The sequence below is a fragment of the Octodon degus genome, unplaced genomic scaffold (assembly GCF_000260255.1).
Source record: "Octodon degus isolate 3935 unplaced genomic scaffold, OctDeg1.0 scaffold00209, whole genome shotgun sequence".
In the NCBI taxonomy this organism is placed as follows: domain Eukaryota; kingdom Metazoa; phylum Chordata; class Mammalia; order Rodentia; family Octodontidae; genus Octodon; species Octodon degus.
Window position 1 is genome coordinate 2,232,900 of NW_004524785.1, and position 20,106 is coordinate 2,253,005.

The 20,106-nt window shown below is 42.3% G+C and overlaps 1 protein-coding gene across 1 annotated transcript in view; it reads left to right on the top strand.

Annotated features, from left to right (window-relative positions):
- Fat3 (FAT atypical cadherin 3) overlaps positions 1 to 20,106 on the top strand; it is a 574,624-nt gene that overhangs the window by 362,414 nt on the left and 192,104 nt on the right. The window contains exon 3 of the mRNA XM_004644764.2: positions 17,973 to 18,034. Coding sequence (XP_004644821.1) covers positions 17,973 to 18,034 — 62 coding nt within the window. The remainder of the gene's footprint in view (positions 1 to 17,972; positions 18,035 to 20,106) is intronic.

Genomic DNA, 20,106 nt, shown 5'->3' on the forward strand with positions numbered 1-20,106 from the left:
TTTTTTTTTTTTTTGTAACCAGGGATTGAACTCACACCCTTGCGCTTGCCAGGGAAGTGCTTATTCCACTGAGCCATAACTGGCCCTTAAGGTTTAAATCTGTTCTTCTGACCCAAATGAGAATAGATCTTTTAGCCTGCTCAGAGTCCTCTTTTATCTTCTGGTAGCAGTGATGCCCATCTCTCTGGACTCTCCTGTGAGGAGATGCTGCAGCTCAAGCACTGTTATGGGGCCAAGTTTCTAATACTGGCCTTTACTGATATTGACCCATTAGAGCCCCTTTCTGACTCCCGCATGCTGTCCTTCAGACTTCTTCTCTGACAAAGAACATCCAGGAACTTTCAGTGGTAGACTCAAGACCAGTATCAAAATATTTACTCTGAAAACTGAAATATGACAAAATGCATGTGAGGTTTTTAAATGTAAGGACGGGGGCTTGGGGAAAGTTTGTAAGTATTTTGCATATAAGTATTTATTCTTCTATTTAACAGTTATTTATCGGGGGCCCTCATGTATCACTGCACTTCTGAGTGCCGAGAATATGGCAGTAAATAAAACAGAGATGAAACACCTGCTTTCCTTTGCTTACATTCTAGAGAAGGAGAGAAACACTAGCAAATGAATACATATAGGAACAGGATAGTTTCAACTATATTGTGTCAAGTAAGTAATATGCAGGGAAGCTTCACATAGATTGGTCAAAGACAGCAAGCCTTCTCTCAGGAAGTGGCATTTGAACTGAGGCCAACTTGATAAATACACACACACACACACACACACACACACACACACACACATATGGCCCTGCAGACATCTGGGTAAATGAGGAGGGAACAAAAAGGATTCTAAGCCAGGGAAGGTGAAAGACAAAGGCTTAAAGAAAGAAAATGGTTTATGTGGTCAAGAAACAGGAAGTAGAGTACTTGGATCCTGATAATAAATCACCAATATTTTAGTGAATTGAGTGGAATTTATTTTAGGTAGGAAGACTCTGATTTCAAAGACAGTGTTACTGAGACAAAGGGCCAGAGAAGGATACACCTGCTAAAGAGAAAGCTCTAGAATGAAGTAGAGAAATCCGTATGGTGAGAGTTGGACAAGGCTCATGGGATTAGTGTGTAATAGAATTGCTGTAGTCTTCTTTAGCTAATGGGGGTCCCACAAGAAATTTAATGGGATAAATCCTGCATCTGTTTATTTCCATAAAATGAAAGCACTCCCCACCTGCCAAATTTGCACTTTTTTGAAAGAAGTAATGGGATCAGAAGTGCAGGGTTGGCCCTTTACATAAAGTAAGTACAGATTCTTTTTTTTCTTTTTTTTTTTTTTAACAGGGGATTGAACTCAGGCCATTGCCCTTGCCAAGGATGCAAAGTACAGATTCTTACCTGACGTTGCTTTAGCAGTAAATGTAGAAACTGAATTGCAGACAGAATAAGAATAATTCATGAGAGCTGGTGAGATAGCTCGGTGAACTAAGCACCTGCCTTACCAAGGGCAGGGATGAGGGTTCAATCCCACCTCCAGTGAGTGCTGGGCAAATGAGGGTGTAGTAATGCATGCCTGTAATCCCAGCACTGGGGAGGCTGAAAACAGGATCACTGTGAGTCAGAGCATAGTGAGACCCTGTGCCAAATACATTAAAAAAAAAAAAAAAGAGTAATTCATGAGTACAAGAAAACTATTGCTGTGCATCTTCAAATATTTTGGCAAGTTGATGGAGTAATTCTAGAGAAATAATGTGAGGTAAAGTTTAAAAGGAAGAGCCCTGTGTCTTTGAGGTCCCAATAAGGATTCTGGAGCTGGGGAGCACCATTGAGTTTCAGAGTTCTGGCACTGGCTAGGGGCAAAACCTCTGGACAGTCACTTGTTCTCCCTAAGACCCTGTCTCCTCCTCTATAAAATGGTGGTGACAATAAATCAAGGCTGTCTTGGGCAAGTTGGAAAGCCTGGTTGCCCCACGGCACATCCATTGCTTCTGGGAAGAGGAGGGGGAGGAGGAGGAGGAGGAGGGGGAGGAGGAGGAGGAAGGAGTGGAGGAGAAGATCTGATCTTTCGGTGCTGTCAGACTGGCACTCAGTCTGTCCTCCACTTAGTGACTTTGTTGGGTCAGGTACTTGCTTGAATGAGGGTGCAGTCCCTTTGTTCTGAGCCTGACAGCAATAGAGAAGAAAAATTTTCCCATTATCACCTACACAGCTATTGTTTGATGTGTAAAAACACTCCCATGTTAAGAGTTCAGAGAGCCTCTTGCAGAGCTAATTGCATGCCTATAAGGGAAAAGGTGTTATTTTCCTTCCATTTCTAATAATATGTATAACAAATTCTAAGGTTTCCCCTAAGATCTCATGAAGTCACTTGGACACAGGGTTGGAGATTGTTTCTACCTCTAGGCCTTTTCTTTCCCACCAGGATATAGTGAGAATGTCTTCTCCTCCTGTCTACCCAGCAAGCTTGCACACTCCCTTCAGCCAGATGTCTGCCTGAGAGCCCTCCCCTGCACCCCAAGGGATGTTGTGGTGTTGTTAAAGAGCAACTTTTTGTGCCCTCACATTGCCTTTTACATAATTATATCTGAGCGTTTAATGATATAGCCCTAATTGTTTATTCATTGCACATTCGCCGATACACTTAGCATTTTGGAAAGCCCAGTACTACAGTGCCAGGGCCAGCATTGTAGTTCATATTGTATTAAGGACCCAGAGTCCTACCCTACTTAATCCGCCATCCAGAAAAAGGTGGAGCAAAGAACAGCAGAGAAGACTGGAGAACATGACCTGCCTCCCTCTTGTCTATTGCTTTTAATTTTTTTTAAAAAAAAAATTTACTTGGTACAGGGTCTCTCGCTATGTAGCTCAGACTTCTAGTGATCCTCCTGTTTTCACCCTCCCCAGCACTGGGATTACAAGCATGTGCCACCACTTCTGGTCTTGGTGGCCAGGTCAGTGTACCCTGGGGCAAGGCCAGCATGGCATGTGGTGCCAGGGATCAAAACCCAGTCCTCGCACTTACCTAAACAGGTGCTTTGGTTAGCGCTGAGCTATCTTTGGTTTATAAATGTGAAACCTTCCAACAACATTTATTTTCCTTTGTAAAAATGAAACTACAGATTCAAACTTGAGTTGAACTAGCTTAAGTCCCAAGTTTTCTAGTGCCATACATTAATATGACTCAAAAGAATTAAAATTACAGCAGGATTTCATGGTCTCCTTGAGTGGATGCTAAACCAGGCACCGTGCTGCATGACATGTATCATCAATGTGTACAAGCACTAATTATCCACTAATTACAACCCTGGTAGCACTGAGCTCATTTTCACTGAGAAGAAAGGACTGACACAGTGTTGTGATTGGTTTAAAATCAACCCTGGGGGGCGGGGAGATGGCTCAGTAGAATAAGCGCTTCCCTGGCAAGTGCCAGGGTCTGAGTTCAATCCCTGGTTCTGCCAAAAAATAAAATAAAATAAAATCAACCCTGAGGCTCTATACATTGCCATTTGTTCAGAAGATTCTGAGTTTCTCAGAGTACAAACAAAGATGAAGACTTCTTTTCATCTGGGTGACATTCACTTGGCTAGGATGTTTTTCAATTGCGCACCCACCCAGTGGAAATCCTCGGTCCCAAAGAAAGAATGTGAAGCTACTCAAAGTGCAAGAAATATTTTGCAGTTACACTTCTGGCCCCTTATCTAGGCTGACTTTATGGAGGAGGATGTTGGGGTGATAGGTAAAGGAATAGGGAAGGAGAGATGGAGGAGCCCGACCCAAAACACTCAACTGACCCATCATGAACAGCCTTCCTCTCCCATGACCACAGGCAGGAGGGAAAGGGAGGTGAACAAAAAACTGTAGTGCTCTGTGCTAACTAAGGGCGCAACTTGTCCTGCGTAGGCTCAGTGGTTTCTTAGTAATGTAATGCCCAATTAAATGGTACATGTTCCATTGATTTTGTGGGTAAACGGGGAATAAAAAAGATCTAGAGATGGATGTAGCCACAGTCTTTGGGGCTACCACTTCTCCCCTTCCCCTATTCCACAGAGGATTGTTGTTCTCTGATTTTTTTTTCCTTGCTTTTAAAAAATTCTCTCAGTGATTCTCTCACTTGACTAGCAGTTCTTTTCTTTCTGAACAAGAAACTGAAATGTTACCTGAGTTACTCTTTAGACAACGCTTCAGCCTCTGGGCAGCATTTTGGAAAGCTCAGTTCATCAGCGTGCAGCCGGGAAATGCGCTCTCCCGGGGGCCTTGGGCTCACCTTTCTTTGCACGAAGTCACCGACTCATTACAGAGCTTTGTGCAGACCCAGAGAATTCAGACCAGTTATTTTAGACAATGTCACCCTTTCTGGTTTTATTTTGCTCCCGCTGTTTTAATCTTTTTGAGAACTAAAGCATGGCTACACCCTCTCATAGAGGCTACCAATCCCTATTTATACGTGACAGATTCTTCTTGGATAAATAACATAATTCAATTAAACAAAATGTAGAGGCAAAGGGGAAGTGAAAATGCATATTAGCAAAAAGTCAAGAAAATCTCATTAGCATTGGCTGTCTACCTTTCCCCACCATTAGCCTCAATTAGCCCCACAAACTGCATTCATGACCTAGAATAGCCAAGAACAGACATTTTATGAACCTGTAACATTGTCTATTAAAGGCCCAAAACAGTAATTATTACAGCATGTAATTTCATTTTAAATTGATTTAGAAGTGTTTCCCCCCAAACATGAAGTTTTTATAAGCCATAACATAAATGCTGAGTATTTTCACATGCATGGGCCATTGCCTGTTTTGGATGTTTGTATGTGTGTATAATGTATATCACACACAGAGATTTTATCACATAATCTCTAACTGTATTTATAATATATAAGCTACTATTTGAATAACATGTTACTATTTTAGCTTACTTACTAACTATACTGATATTTATTGGGCATCTTCAAATGCCAGGCCCTATGCTAGGTGTGAGACATAGGATAATTACCTCAGTTTCTTAACAGTATTCACTTAAAGAACATTAAGTGCATAAGTGCTCAGGTACCAGAGAACACAGTCAATTGAAAAACCACAAACATACAAAGTTTAGAATGGAAGTGTTTCTAAAATTCTCCACAAAAGAACAGAAGGTGAGCACAATTCTTCTTCCCTGAGTTAATATGACATTTCTTCCAAGGAGTTGTAAATGACTCTAACCTATTTTATTTTCACTTACTTTTATATAAGGAAAAATATCATGGGTTCCCACTAGAGAGAAAGAGGTTATTTACTGCACTGTAAAAACATTGCTGTGATACATGAGAAGAAACTAAAGGACACAACATTTTTAAAGACTTGTGCAGTTCACTGTGTTGATAAACACTAAAGCACAAAGTCCACCATTCTTGTAAAATGGTACGTCTCCCCAAAGAAATGGAAAGATAGTAAAATCCCTGTTAAGTCGGATTCTCACTGAGGAGGATTTTGTAGTAGTTGAAACTGTGGATTCCAGAGTATTTCAAGAAACACACATTTACTGCTTTCCAATAAACACTTAAGGTTAATGCTTCTATTAACTTAGCGTTGCCAGGCGAAAGACCTCCACGGACACTCTAATAAACACTTACATAGGCTGTTTGCAATTAGAACATCAAAATGCTGGTTGTTAAAATTAAAGTGCTTTGCAAAGTGTTTGTCTTGGGTGTATTAGCTCTTCCCCCTGAGACTTTTCTGTCCTGTTAATTTCAGTATGTTGTACAAAGGTAAACTTCAACCAGCCATGGAATTATTATGAACTCTCAGACAGGTGACATGAAAAATAATTAGATTTTTAAAGTGTATAGGTATAAATTTAAGATGAAAAGAAAGATTAGAATTATGTGAAAATTAATTGGAAAATGTGTGGCTTTTAAAAGGTGTTATTAGTGGTCTAATAACATTTGAAGTTTTCCATTAGAAGTGACGTTTTTCCCAGCATTTTAAAACTTTTATTTCAAAACATTATTCCTACTTAAGAGGTCTTGTATAAATTATAATGTAAAAAATGATCTAAAGAACTACACATCTGTAATGCACATGGGCATTTTCAGGAATTTGCACCTTCTCTGAGTAATTTGCACTTTATCCATCCCCTGATTTTATCTGTCACATGAAAACAGATATAGAAAAAATGATTTTCAGTGAAATGATATCTGAGAGGAGTGCGGTGCTATTTTCACACTTCTGGAATGTGGCAGGAATCAAAGAATGTTCTAGTGCTCATTTGAACAAACAGAGGCAAACTTGAACTTTCACTTGCCTGGTGATTAAATTTTCAGACCTTGGTAGGGTGACCCATCTAGTGACAATAAAGTTTCCTTTTGAATATAATTAGAAATAGCACCCCAGAGCTCTTGAAATTTTAGCAAAAGTAAAGGGTAGTGTATCATTTTTACAGATGCTATTTCTGCTTTTTAAGCAGCATCTGGTGAGAGCAAGGCTTCATGCTAAGCCCTTCATGCGTATTATCGCTAACCCAGCCTGCACATGACGAAGTGACAACTCTCTTCAGGAAGAGAAGACTGAGATTGCCTTTGTTCATATAGTTAAAACACAGCAGAGCTGGAATCTCAAACCCAGGTTTATCTCTTTCATTAAATTTCCGCCCCTTTAATCTCAGATGAGTATTTGGCGTCTTAGCCTTCTCCAGCTTCTCTGTCACAACCTAGTTCACTAGTACAGCTGCAATATAACTTATTACCTTTTTCGGTTTCACAACTCAGAATTGATCTTTCCTTCTTTAGCCCACTTGGAGTTGTCAAGGGCATGTATTAATTATTGCCTTGGGCGGTACTTCTCTGAATACATGTCTATCTCCCTCACTAGATTATTTTTGTTCTTTTTATTCTGTTAAAAGAATTAAAAAAAAAATAGTAAAAAAGCAGTAGAAATGCTATAGAGTTTCACTAAGTGAAATAATATGAATTCAACAATGATTTTTATGCGGCATATTGTGGTCTTCAAATCAGTTGTTCAGATTACCAAATATAAGCATACAAAGTTGGTTTAAAAAAGTTGTAAGTAATTTAAAAGGAGAGAGAAAAAAGTAAACATTAATTACTCCTTTCAATAGACTAGAAGAAATCAGCAATGCAATTATCCAAGCTATCCTATGTGTATACACGTGTATTTCTTCTCACTGAATTATTTTAATTCAAGCAGGTATGGGCCTTACTGTTGCATCTTAGTGTTGTTCTGGTGTGTCTGTGTCCACATACACTTTTGTGCACAAAAGGAAGCATCAACAGGGTGGTGGTCTTACCTCCCCTGGGGATCTGGGGCCATATGGGGCAGTAAGAGAGAGCACCAGGATGAGGGGACACAGCTGTAGCAAAGATAGCGCAGAGTCGTGTCATGAGGAAGCACATATCAAAGTTACAACTGAAACCAACGTGGCAACCACCTAAGGTGGCCCCTTGCTGGAGGACTCAGAAAAGAACTTGAAGAATTCAGATAAGAATATGCAGAAGACTGGGTTTCAGATGCCATCAGTTCTGTGTTATGAAGTGTGGCTCACAGTGGGAAAACTAGACCAGCCAAAATACTAATTACCAAAACCCCATCATCCAGGAGATAGCAACTGGTGTACAGTGATTCTCACTTTTAACTGAATAGTTGAATAACCTAGATTTCTTAAAACCTCTAGGCACAAGGTTTATTATCCACACCACATAATGCAGAATCTCTGGATGTGGGACCCTGACATAATTATTTTTAAAAACATTCTGATATTAGTGTGTACCCAAGTTTGAAAACTAACAGGGGTGTAGAGCCAGGCTTCTGAAGGTTTAATGTGCAAACAGGTCAGTAGGGCTTGGGAAGAACCTATGGTTTGCATTTCTCATCAGAAACGCTACCAGGTAAAACTTGCAGTTCTGGTCCATGCCATACTCTGAGTAACAAGTGTAAATGCCATCATCTCCTGAAACTTAACAGTGCATGGCTCGTTCTAAACAATATCCTAATTATTAGTTCACTGTCTGCAGCTCAGTGTCTTTGAGAAAGCCAACATGGCTTTGGAGGTTTAGCTAAGTATCCTAGAGAGCCTTTCAGGTGTATAAATGCTTCCTCTTCAGGCTGAACCAAAAAGCAGAGCTGGAGGGCTCTGTGCAATTGGGAGGGCTGGGGGGAAGAAGAGTTCGAGGAAGAACAGATGGCCCTGGGAAGCATCCAGGCCAATGGGAGAGTTGGCTGCAGCCATATTTGTGTGCATGTGACTGGTGCCTATGAGGATGTTGGGGACAGCACCACCCATTGTAGGATAAGGCAGAGGCGCACAGCTTGGAGAGTATTCTTCATGCAACGCCTTTACTGCTCCTGCTCTTGCTCTTGCTGAGGCTACCTTAGTCTTCACCCTGGGAACAGCTGCCCCTTCATCAATCCAGTGTGTCCTGACTGACAGAGCAAGGAGACGGGGCTGGTCCGGCCCACAGAAGCCTTCCTCTGGCTTGTGGACAACTCTACCTGACACCTACACTTGCAGAGAAAGGGCAAGGTTTGTTCCAGAATCAGTAGTTCTCTTTCCCAAGCTGACTTTTCTGCTTCCCACCTTAGCAGGTGTGGAATCCTGAACCCAAAGAGAAAAATGTATCTGGCAGGAGAGTGCTGCCTGAGACTTCCCTGATGCAAAGGCAAGTGGGGAGATGCCACGCGCTGACTTGCAAGGGGAGAAAATGAAACATATTGTTACTGCAGTCCAACAGCTATGACCTATGTGTATTCCACTGTATCCCTCTGACTTTAGTTGAGAAATACAGCTTCCTACTAGAAAAAGCAGTGCGTTGGTGGAATCACTGGCTAGCAGCCAGGAGGTTTGGGGTATCCTTTTCTACTTAAAAGCACACACTTACAGTTAACTAATACCTTTTTGCTTTTGCCCCTTCTGAGAAACATGTATGTGGATATTTGACAGTATTATTTGTGTGGCTAAATAAAACAGCCCAGAACACAGCACCTCTTCCCCCTGATTGGATGACTCTCCAGGTCCTCCTGGGCTAGGTCAGGATCACCGGGAAGAAATTGGGGCCAGCTGAGAGAGTAGAGAGAGAGCCAGAGAATGATCTTGGACTTGCTTACTATTGCTGCAGATCTCTCACACTGAAGAGATTCTTTTGGATATCCCAAGTGAGGAAAAGATAAGACTGCCTGCAATCTCATAGCCAGGGGGATAGAGTGACACTGGGCAAATAAAGGATACTGAGACAAAAAAAAGTCTCCTGCTTCTAGGCAAATGACATCCCCAGCACCCTGCCGCTTCTAGTAGGGAGACAATGAAGAGTTCAAATTTGAGAGTCCCTCTACTATCTAGAATATATGTAGAACTCAAATAAATCAGACCGCCCCTGACCAATTTGAAGACCCAATCCAAAAATAGGCATCTGGGCCAGCCAGATAGCTCAGCAGACTAAATGCCTGCTTAGGCAGGATCAGGGACCAGGGTTCAATCCCTGGCATGCCATGCCTGCCCCACCCTCAGAGCGCACTGAGATGGTGATTGAGATTGGGCATGGTGGCACATACCTATAATCCCAGTGCTTGGGAGGCTAAAAACAAGAGAATTAGTATGAGTCCAAAGTATGTTGTGAGACCAGGGAGATGGCTCAGTAGAATAAGTGCTTCCCTAGCAAGTGCAAGGGCCTGAGTTCAATCCCTGATTCTGCAAAAAAAAAAAAAAAAGAAAAGAAAAAAGAAAAAAGAAAAAAAAAAGTATGTAGTGAGACCCTGTTATAGACACTGTACTAAATACATTTTAAAAAGAAGGATATCTGAAACAGACACTTCTCAGAAGTAGAAATGACAAATAAATCTATTAAAAAATGTTCATTATCACTAGTTATTTGAGAGGTGCCAATTAAAACAATGCTGAAATTCTCTCTCACTCCAGAAAGAGTGACTGTTATCAAGAAATCAACCAATAATGCATGCTGATGGGGCTATGGTTAAAAAGGAACCCTTCTCCACTGATGAGAGCGTAGACTGGTGTAGCCCTGTAGACATCAGTGTGGAGGGTCCTCAAAACTTCCTAGAACCATTTGAGCCAGCTAGTCTTCTTTGTATCTTCTCAAAAGAATTCAAAGCATTATACTACCGCAGTACATGCACACCCACATTGAAAGCAGAGTAGTTTATAAGAGCTAAACTTTGGAAACTGCCCAAATGTCCACCAACTGACGAATATATAAAGAAAATGTTAAAAAAATAAAATAAAGAAAATGTTGTGCTTTTATACAATGGAGTATTACTCTATCATTAAGAAGGCTAGGCTTGAGATGTTTCCAGCTAAATGGAGGCACCTTGAGACCACACTCTTAATCAGGCATGTATATATAAATACCACATTGTTTTTCTGGTGTGAGAAATTGAAACTGCAAAGAAGGACCAGAATATATCATAGATATTGTGAAATAGGAAGAAAATATTCAAATAGAAGGGTAACTTCGGAGAAGGGAAGGGGACAGGAGGAAGAGGGAAAAAATGAGAAAAGAGTGAATAAGTGGAAACAAAGCTTTCATAAATAAGGATTAAAGATGTTGAAGGGAGAGTAGGAGAATGAGGGAAAAAGAATCAAGATATTCCCTAGGATGAATGTGTTCACTATATATACTTAAAGTGTACAAATAAACTTAATAAAAAAAAAAGTTAGAGCCAGGCATGGTGGCTCACACCTATAGTCCCAGCACTCAAGAGGATCATCATGAGGTTGAGCCCAGCCTGGGCTACAAAATAAACCCATCAGTGGAGAAGGGTTCCTTTTTAACCATAGCCCCATCAGCATGCATTATTGGTTGATTTCTTGATAACAGTCACTCTTTCTGGAGTGAGAGAGAATTTCAGCATTGTTTTAATTGGCACCTCTCAAATAACTAGTGATAATGAACATTTTTTAATAGATTTGTCATTTCTACTTCTGAGAAGTGTCTGTTTCAGATATCCTTCTTTTTTAAATGTATTTAGTACAGTGTCTATAACAGGGTCTCACTACATACTTTTTTTTTTCTGAACTGCCCAGGGAGACCCTGTCTCAAAGACAGAGAGAGAGCGAGAGAGTGAGAGCAAGAGCGAGTGAGAGAGAGAGACAGAGAGAGAGAGACACAGACAGAGAGACAGAGACAGAGACAGACAGACAGAGAGACAGAGACAGAGAGACAGAGAGAGACAGAGACAGAGAGAGAGAGAGAGACACAGACAGAGAGACAGAGACAGAGACAGACAGACAGAGAGACAGAGACAGAGAGACAGAGAGAGACAGAGACAGAGAGAGACAGAGAGAGACAGAGAGAGAGAGACACAGAGACAGAGACAGAAATTATAGTCCCTGCATTTGAATTGGGTATAGTTATTAGTTACCTTGGGCAAGTCCTGTAACTCCATTTCCTCTTATAAATGGAGTCCAAATAATTCCTAGTTCTCTGAACTTCAAGATTAGAGGAAAAATTAAATTTGAAGTTACGACATTTTGAGTTAAGTATTAGATCCATTTAAAACAACTAATGTGTTGCCTAAGCTCTGTAGTAGCTGAATTACTGTGAGATTACAAGAGGCTACACATGTGAATCTTTGGGATAGCCTGCATGATGTCAGTAGGCAAGAAATGTTGGCTACGACTACATTATTGTTTTTCTACCTTTCTCTACAGATTAGGTAGAAAATAGGCTCTAGGAGCACCACAAATTGCCCCATGGCATTAAAGAATACAGCTTTAGGGGGCCGGGGAGATGGCTCAGTGAAATAAGCACTTCTTTGACAAGCGCAAGGGCCTGAGTCCAATCCCTGGTTCTGGAAAAAAAAAAAAAGAATAGCTTAGTCAATAGCTTTTTAAAGGGAAGCTATCTGGGATTTTTCTAAAACACCAAAGTTTTTCAAACTATGGAAGAGAACATTTGGACAACTGTAATTCCCAGGCACAGGGACCATATGGCCACTTGGTATGAACAACACTGAGAGTTGTGCAAGATCACATCATTATTACTTTCATTACAACGAGTTTTTCTTGGTGCCTACAGTGTGCCTGGATTTGTGTTAAACAACAAGAAGATGATGAGGGCCACCCATTCACCACACCTCTGCTTTTTGTTTTGTCCTATTAGGGAAGAATCACTCTTTAACAAGCAATTAGAGCAAAATGTTGGATACTGAAAGAGTACTACAGGTATACTCTACACCTGGGACAGGTACTGATCTAAGCTCTGCCTCGGACTGAACTGATCAACTACTCGAAGACTGCCTTTCTGGAACCTCTAAGTACAGATAATAGAGAGCTGCCCTCAACTTGCTAGAGGGCCTAGGGCCTGGGGAGGATTCCCGTCCCAGAAGTGCTGGGCACAGACACAAGGAAATGAGACACAGAAGAAACAGAACATGGAAAGTAGGGAGGGCTTTCATTACTGGGAGCGCACAGGACTGAGAATTCCAGGTGCGTGTGTGTGTTTAATACCAAACCCAGCATCTAGCAATCTTGGAAAATTACACTGAAACAGCTAAGACCTGTACTACTTCAAGTAGCACTTGAAGAAAATGTGAATGTCATGGCAATAGAGTACACAGCTGTGACCCAAGACACCCACAGGGAGAAAAATGGGGGGAAAAAGTCATCCTACAAGCATCGCTTCTCTGACCATAACTACAAAGAACATTTTGAGTTCTTTTTTGAACAGGCAGCCACATTTTTTTTTTCTGTTTCTCAGACAGATGTTAGATTTTTCTGTCACCAAAACAACAACAACAACAACAACAACAAATCAAAAGCAACCATTTTTAAAGTAATTGCACAGTCTGAGCATATGTTTTCCTCCCTGCTCCCCCTTATCCTTCTCTTAGGACTGGTGTGATTCCTCCCTAAATTGGAGGTTTGCATAAGTAATTATATCAAATTATGTGTTTGTTTTTATCTCCAAACCACATTCAAAAGCTTGCCTATGATTCCCTTTGAAATTCAATTCCATCGTGTCAGTCCTCAATTTAGTGTGCCCAATGGGTCTGCAGTTATGTGGGTGACGCACGTGCCTCCCTTACACAGGTCACAGGATAGGGTGGCCTTCCGCGGAGGTGGCTTAGAGAGGTTCAGCAGAGAGCTTGTGCTGCTTTCCTTGTTCTTCTTTCTCTTCCTTCTAAGACCACAGAAGCTACAACAAACTAGGAAAAGCTAAAGGAGAAGTGCTGGTAATTGTTATGGATTTTTCTAGATTGTGCAGGTTGACTCACCGCGTTCCCTGCTGGCTGTAGAAGACAGTGGTGCTGCTGTAGGTCCATAGCTTACCTCGAGGTGTACCTCTAGAAGGAAGAAGGCTTTTTAGTCCTTCTTGGTTATGCTGACAGGAGCTTGATAACAAGATTTATTTTTTAGTGCAATAACTAGTAGTTGTTGCTTTGATCCAAAAAAAAAAAAAGTCATTGTTTCTAAGTCCTAGATTCCCATGGACAAAAATGATCATTTTATTGTACTTCCTCTCCACACCTGAATCCTAAACTCATTCATTCATTCACTAACCCTTTTCCAAACAAGAATTTACCTGCCCTGTTAAAGCTCGAAGAAATAAATATCCCTACCTAATTTTCTTCAGGAGTCCTTTAGCTATTCTAGGCTGTTCTGGGGTCTTACTTTCACTACAAAGTTTAGAGTTGAGGGAGTGTCCTCAAAAATTTTAGGATTTTTTTTTTTTTTTTTGCTAAAATCACATTGATTGATATGAATCAGCCTGGGGAAAACTGACATGCTGGCTACACTGATTGTATGAAACCTGATAAATATATAAGGGCCAACTCCATATAAATATTAATGCTCCTCAATAGTTACAGGTATTTTCTATGGCACACTGTTGTAATTTTTATAGCTATGTAGTCTAAATCATCATTGTTATAACAAATAGTATCTTTTGTAATGTATATTTTGTATTAGAAATGCAACTTGTTATTGTATAGTAGTTTTGTAGTCAATCACTTTGTGAAACGTTTCATGGGTGTGTGTTTATATGAGTGTGTGTGTGTGTGTGTGTATTTGATATAGGGTCTCACTGCACAGCTCAGACTCAGAAGGATCCTCCTGTTTTCAGCCTCCCCACCACTGGGAATGCAGGTATGCACCACCACACCCAGCTTCTGTAGCCAGCTCCGTGCACCTGGGGCAGGGCTGGCCCAGCATGTGGTGCCATGGATCGAACCCTGGTCTCTTAGCTGGCCTAAGCAGGCGCCTTCTATAATAATTTCTAATAATTTACCTATAAGTTATTTTGAGGTTTTTGTGTCAATAATCATGTCATGTACAAAGGAAGGCAGTTTTATGTTTGTTGCCAGTGTTGAAACTTTGCATGTTTTTCTACTGCTTTGTAACAGCTCTAATGTTATATAACACATATAAAATAGCATTCATTCTTTTCAGAAGTCACAAACTGCCAGCCATCAGTGTCATCTTATTTAGAAGTTTCTCTTTATCCTAAGAAGAAACTTTTTTTTTAATTTAGTACAGGGTTTACAGGGTCTCACTAGGTAGATCAGACTTGTAGCGATCCTCTTGTTTAAAGCCTTCCAAGCGCTGGGATTACAGGTACACACCACCGTGCCCATTCTCCAAGAAAAAACTTTGTAACCTGCAATAAGACTATCCCTGTCCCTCTCTTCACCTCACATGTGTCCACTTTTGATCTGACATTCCTGTTTGCCTTTTGCGTATATCTGTGGGGACAAAAGAGACAGAAGCCCCAAGAGCTGAGCCCACAGAGGTTTCCTGCCACCCTCTCCTCAGAGCAGGGCCCGCCTGACTTCTCTCAGCCCAGGTTTACTGTCCTTTATATTGTTTGAGGCTTTTCAGGAAACCCATCTCCTTAGCTAACAAATGTATGATAAAGGCATCCTGCTGAGGGGCTGCAGGGGAAGGAGAGTACGGGTAGGCACTGTAAACATGAAGGCATTTCCCAAAGAAGTGCCCCAAGAATCTTCGGGCGGGCGAGGAAGCAGGCCTCTTCCCTGTGCAGCTCTGTCCGCGTGACCCTAAGCAGGGAGCGCCACTCATGACTAGAGACTCCTAGGTGACAGAGGGCAGAGTGGAAGAGCCGCAGAGGAGCAGCAGGGCTGTGGCTCATGGCCACGTTCAGCCTCCATAGAACCAGTTTTCTGAGAACCGTTGTGAACTCTAAGAGGGGAGCTGCAGCCACCCCCTGTCCCCTACAGCTGTGAGGCTCTGTGGAAGCCCCTGCCTGGTGAGAAATCAGCCCCTCTCTACTCCTCCTTGACATCTGACCTTGTCAGGTAGCACGGTCTGAAGATGAAGAGCATGCGCGAGATCCCCACTGCTGCAGCCACGCAGACCCGCAGTCGGGTGGGCCTGAGCCCCGGGCCGCCTTGATCCTCCTCCATCGCCCATCCCCCTGCGCGCTCGCCCCTTGCACGCGCGCCCAGCCCAGAGGTCTGACCCACGTGCTAGCACAGCCAGCTGGTTCTTGGAGGAGCCTGGGCAGGCAGAAAGCTTACTGTGAATAAAAAGTCGAGTGAGATTCTATTGAGACTAGTAGAACGGGACGGTGGCACCGTTCTCTTCACGTCAGAGCCCAGTTCAAACCACATCCTGAGAGCTGTTGATTCATTAAACAAGGCAGGGAGCAGAGCAGCAAATCTTTGCTCCCAAACTTGCTCGCGGGATGGGAAGCGATGGCTGTGAGTCTGGACCCCCTGGGGACCCGCTGGTGGTCTTCTCTCCATGGTCTTCTCACATGGTCTCCTGTGAGAAGACCTCCTATCCAGACCCATTATCAGCCTCCTATCCAGACCCCCGAGGGATATTGAGTGCGTCCCATTGTAACATACTCCTTCTCCAACCACAGCCGCACTGCCCCGAAAGCAAGAGCTTTGTGAACAGATCCATCCTAAGGCTGGCAAAGCTGAAAATGAGAACATAATCAGTGTCTTCCAGGTCAGCACTTGTAATGGAGAAGTATTGCGTTGCAATTCTTTGTGCCAAGCAGGGAACTATGTGATGTCGAGAGGCAAGACCTTCCCCGAAATACCTGTTTGTTAGTCAAGTAGAAAATTATAGACATGCAAACCAGGCATGGGACACATGCCTGTAATCCCAGTGCCGGCGAGGCTGAGACAGGAGGATCACTGCGCGTTGATCTAGGAGTGAGATCCTGAACAACCTGTAGCCCCTTCCCTAAATAATAATAATTAATAATAATAATAATAATAATAAATAAAACGAGACCCTGTATCAAAAAAAGTATTAAAAAAAGAAAATTATAGACACACAAGCAAAGAATTGTGCATAGGGCCAAGCAGCTCCGCATGGGAGCGCTGGTTACATGGAGCCTCCGGGATGGGCACCCAGTCTGGTGAGAGGCTCAGCGGAGGCTGCCACCTCAACGGAAGTGGAGGAATGTGTGGTGTTGCACAGGGTACTGAATATACTGGAGAACAGTGGACTGCAACTCATAACCAATGCCAGTAAAATTCAGAGATTCTCACCACAAAAAAATAGATGTTTTTGACCATGTACCCGTTGATTTATTTGATCTAGTCATTCCACGTCATATACACAAGTGGTTGCATCCTCTGTACCCCATTTGTGTGCTGTTAATTGACAATGAAAAAGAACAAAAGGTAAAGGAGGACCTCTGTGTGAGGCTGTGGGCAGGCCACACCCAGAAGGAATCCACAGAGAGGTAGAGCACTGGTGCAGCAGTGCCACAGGCTGGCCTTCCGCAGGGACTGGGGAAGGGAGGGGATGGCAGCTTGCTCAAGAGCCATTCTACTCTGAGCAGAAAAGTACTTGAAAGGCTGCAGCCAGTCGCCCCCTCCCGAGGGCTTCTTCTCAGATTTCTCTAAATCCCTATACTCCCACTCACCACTCTGCTTAAGACAGAAGCTGGAGTTCAAGGGCTCCAGTGAAAAGTCTTTTCCTGTTCGGTAAGCCTCACTCACCAGCACTGGCAAGTAGGTTTTCTTGGTTTTCTCTCTTCTTTCCTTCCCAGCCAGAATATACCATAAAAGCCAGGTGTGGTGGCACACACCTGTAATCCCAGCCCTTGAGAGGCTGAGCAGCTGGATGGGCAAGAGTTTGAGGCCAGCCTGGGCTACACAGTAATAGCCTTTCTCAAAAAAAAAAAAAAAAAAAAAAAAAAACTGGGGTGGGGTATGAGATAGTATACCGTGATTGCAGCCCAACTCATATTTTTTTCACAGACATTATTGAATTGAGAAGTGGACGATAAATTTGAGCTCCTAATTGCCATTTGACATAAAAATAATAAAACCTGCCAAAGACAAATCGGCCCAATAAGCTGGGAGGCCTTGAAGGTTTTAACTTTGCATTTGCTTTTTCTTTATACTCAAAGGGGCAATTCCTTTATGAGAAACACCACGGGAGAAGAAACAATAGAGGTATTTTCCATGTGGAACTTATTTCATGTAAAGACTTAAACAGAAAATTATAAAATTATAGTATAAAATCGTTGGTTTGTAACTGAATAAATTTGAAGTGAATATGTGTACAAGTAGCTTTGACAAAAATAACCTTCTTTGTAAGTGCTACAGAACTCGTGTAAGCATATGAAATTAAATTTTCAAGATGCTTTTTCATAGTGAATCTCATCCATGTCAACAACCTACTAATGGTTCAAGAAGTTTAAAATCTTTAATGAGGCTCCTACAGTAAAATTCTGGTCATATGTAAATGAATGTTTGAAAAAAGCCTCATTATCAGAAAAACAATAGTTCTTTAGCGAGTTCACACATCCTGAAAGATGACAATACCGCCTTAACTGTGGTAAGCACAGCGAAAGCAATTTTTCAAGTTGTATTAATAAATTTTGCTTGTAGAATAATTTTTGAGACTGTTGTGATTGTTACAGGAAATTGAGTTTCTGTTCCCTGTCACTTTTACTTTCCTTCTAACTGGACTTTCTTCCCACACTCAGTGAGCTACTTGAACCCAGATATTTAAAAGTCAAATATTCTCATTTCTACGCAGGTCTGATTACCACCACCTCAAGGAAATTGGATCGAGAACAGCAGGCAGAACATTTTCTGGAGGTAAGCACGTAGAGAACCGACATTCCTTAAAACTGACTTTCGCTATTCTTCTTTAACCTTCATGACAGATGAGAACTTTAATATTTGAACAGTGGGTTTCATGGGAAGAGACCACTGTTGGGCTGATTGGTTCAGAATTCAGAGATTCTGGTGCCTTCCTCTCAACATGCTCCTGTGAGCTAAGCAAGGGCAGCCTTCACCATCCCCTAAAGACAGGCAGGAGTGTTGACATAGTCACCCCAGGTCTAGGGCCCTCTGTTGGTCATTGGAAAGTAAGGTCCCTAAGCAGAGTCCAGGAGCCCTGTGGCCCCTCGGGCTACTAAGTGTAGAACCAGAAAGAGCAATGGTGTCACCCACCCGTTAACCTGAAGCGCATCCTTTGTGAAGAATCCTGTCGCTTCCCTTCTGGTGTCTTTTCCAGGGCAGGCGAGAGGGCTGGGAGGGAAGACCTGTGAGGTGATTCACAGCCTGAGATGACTGCTTCTGAAACCATAAAATGTGCTCCTATAATTCATTAAGACAGGAACAGGCGCAGTAAAGTCTAAGAGCATTATTTCTGGAGAGAGGAAAAAAACTGTAAGGCACGGGATGAGCAAATAGATATGAAAGAGATTTGCAGAGCATTCGCTGTGTATCAAGTATTGTTAGTGGGGAGTGTGAGGCCTGGTTAGTCTGCATGACATTGAGATTTAGGTGACAAAGTCATACTCTGCAGCCAGGACTTCATTAATAGTCTGTAATGTCCCCATGCTACTAAAATGATCTTTTTTGTTTTTAAAGCCCACTTATTGCTATCTATCCACTACACACACACACACACACAAATATACACACACACACACACACACACACACACACACATACACACTCCTGTGGTAGGATCTCCTCTGGTGTCCTCCTTTAAATTATTTTAGCAATAATGATTTATTTAGAGACTCAGGAGGGCCATGGAGACAGCTCTGCTGTCTAAGCACCTGCCTACTCAAGCGCAGGGACTGGGGTCCTATCCCCAGCACCACATGCCCCACTGGTCCCGCCCTCAGGCACAATGAGTGGGCCACGGAGACCAGGCATAGTGGCATGTTCCTGTAATCCCAGCACTGGAGAGGCTGAAAACAGGGGGAACACTACTGAGTCCAAGTTGTGTAGCGAGACACTGCACAAAATACATAAAATTAAGTAAAAAAGAGAAGACTCCTGAGCTAGAAATCGGTTTGCAAGGGTTTTAAGCTGTACTGCTATGGTTAGCTTTAAGCTTTCAGCGATGCCATTTAGTTGCCCAAGCCTCAGTTTCCCCTACTGTGAAGTGTGTCAAATCATTAGCAATCCCTATACCTATTAGGATCAAACCTTATATCAAAGTATCTTTGAAACTTGTAAAATATGATGCATAATAAAGGATTATTATCATGCAGTAAGAACTCTGATAATCCTTTTAAAACACTGCTATCATCTTATAAGGATAGAAGCCTCCAGAGTACCAACATAAATATAATAATTCTTTTCTTCAAAAATCGTATCAGTGGGCTACAGTGTCTACTGGATCCAGAATTACAGCACATTTGCCAGAATAATAAAACCTTTATGTTGTATTTATGTGCTGCTTTACTCTCCAGAAGAGAGCCCAGGACACCTGGAGAGGCTATGCTCTTGGAGAGCTGAACCCATTACCTCCCAGCAGGAGGAAGGGAGGGGGTCTCATTAGCTGCGGAGTCTAGCTGAGATCACTTACTGCCTGCTCCTCACAAGATGGTGTGGTCAGGGGTGGGCAGCCCGGAGCTCAGTGAAGATGAAGCTAAGATAGGGACAAGAGCCAAGGTGCTCACCAGGCATTGGAGTTCACTGGCACAAAGAATCCTGATGCTTTCACATCCTTTACGGACTTCCAGAAATACAGAGCATTGAATCTTTGTGTGGAACTAACAGGGTTTGAGGCCTATAACCTAATTTCACAGAACCTCCTCCTGTGGAGAGGTAGAACATCCTGTTGTTCAGTGATTAACATATAAGTAAAACCTCCAGGCCAGTGTCTGGTGCTAAGCAGGTACTCAGAGAAGGATAGTTATAATGGC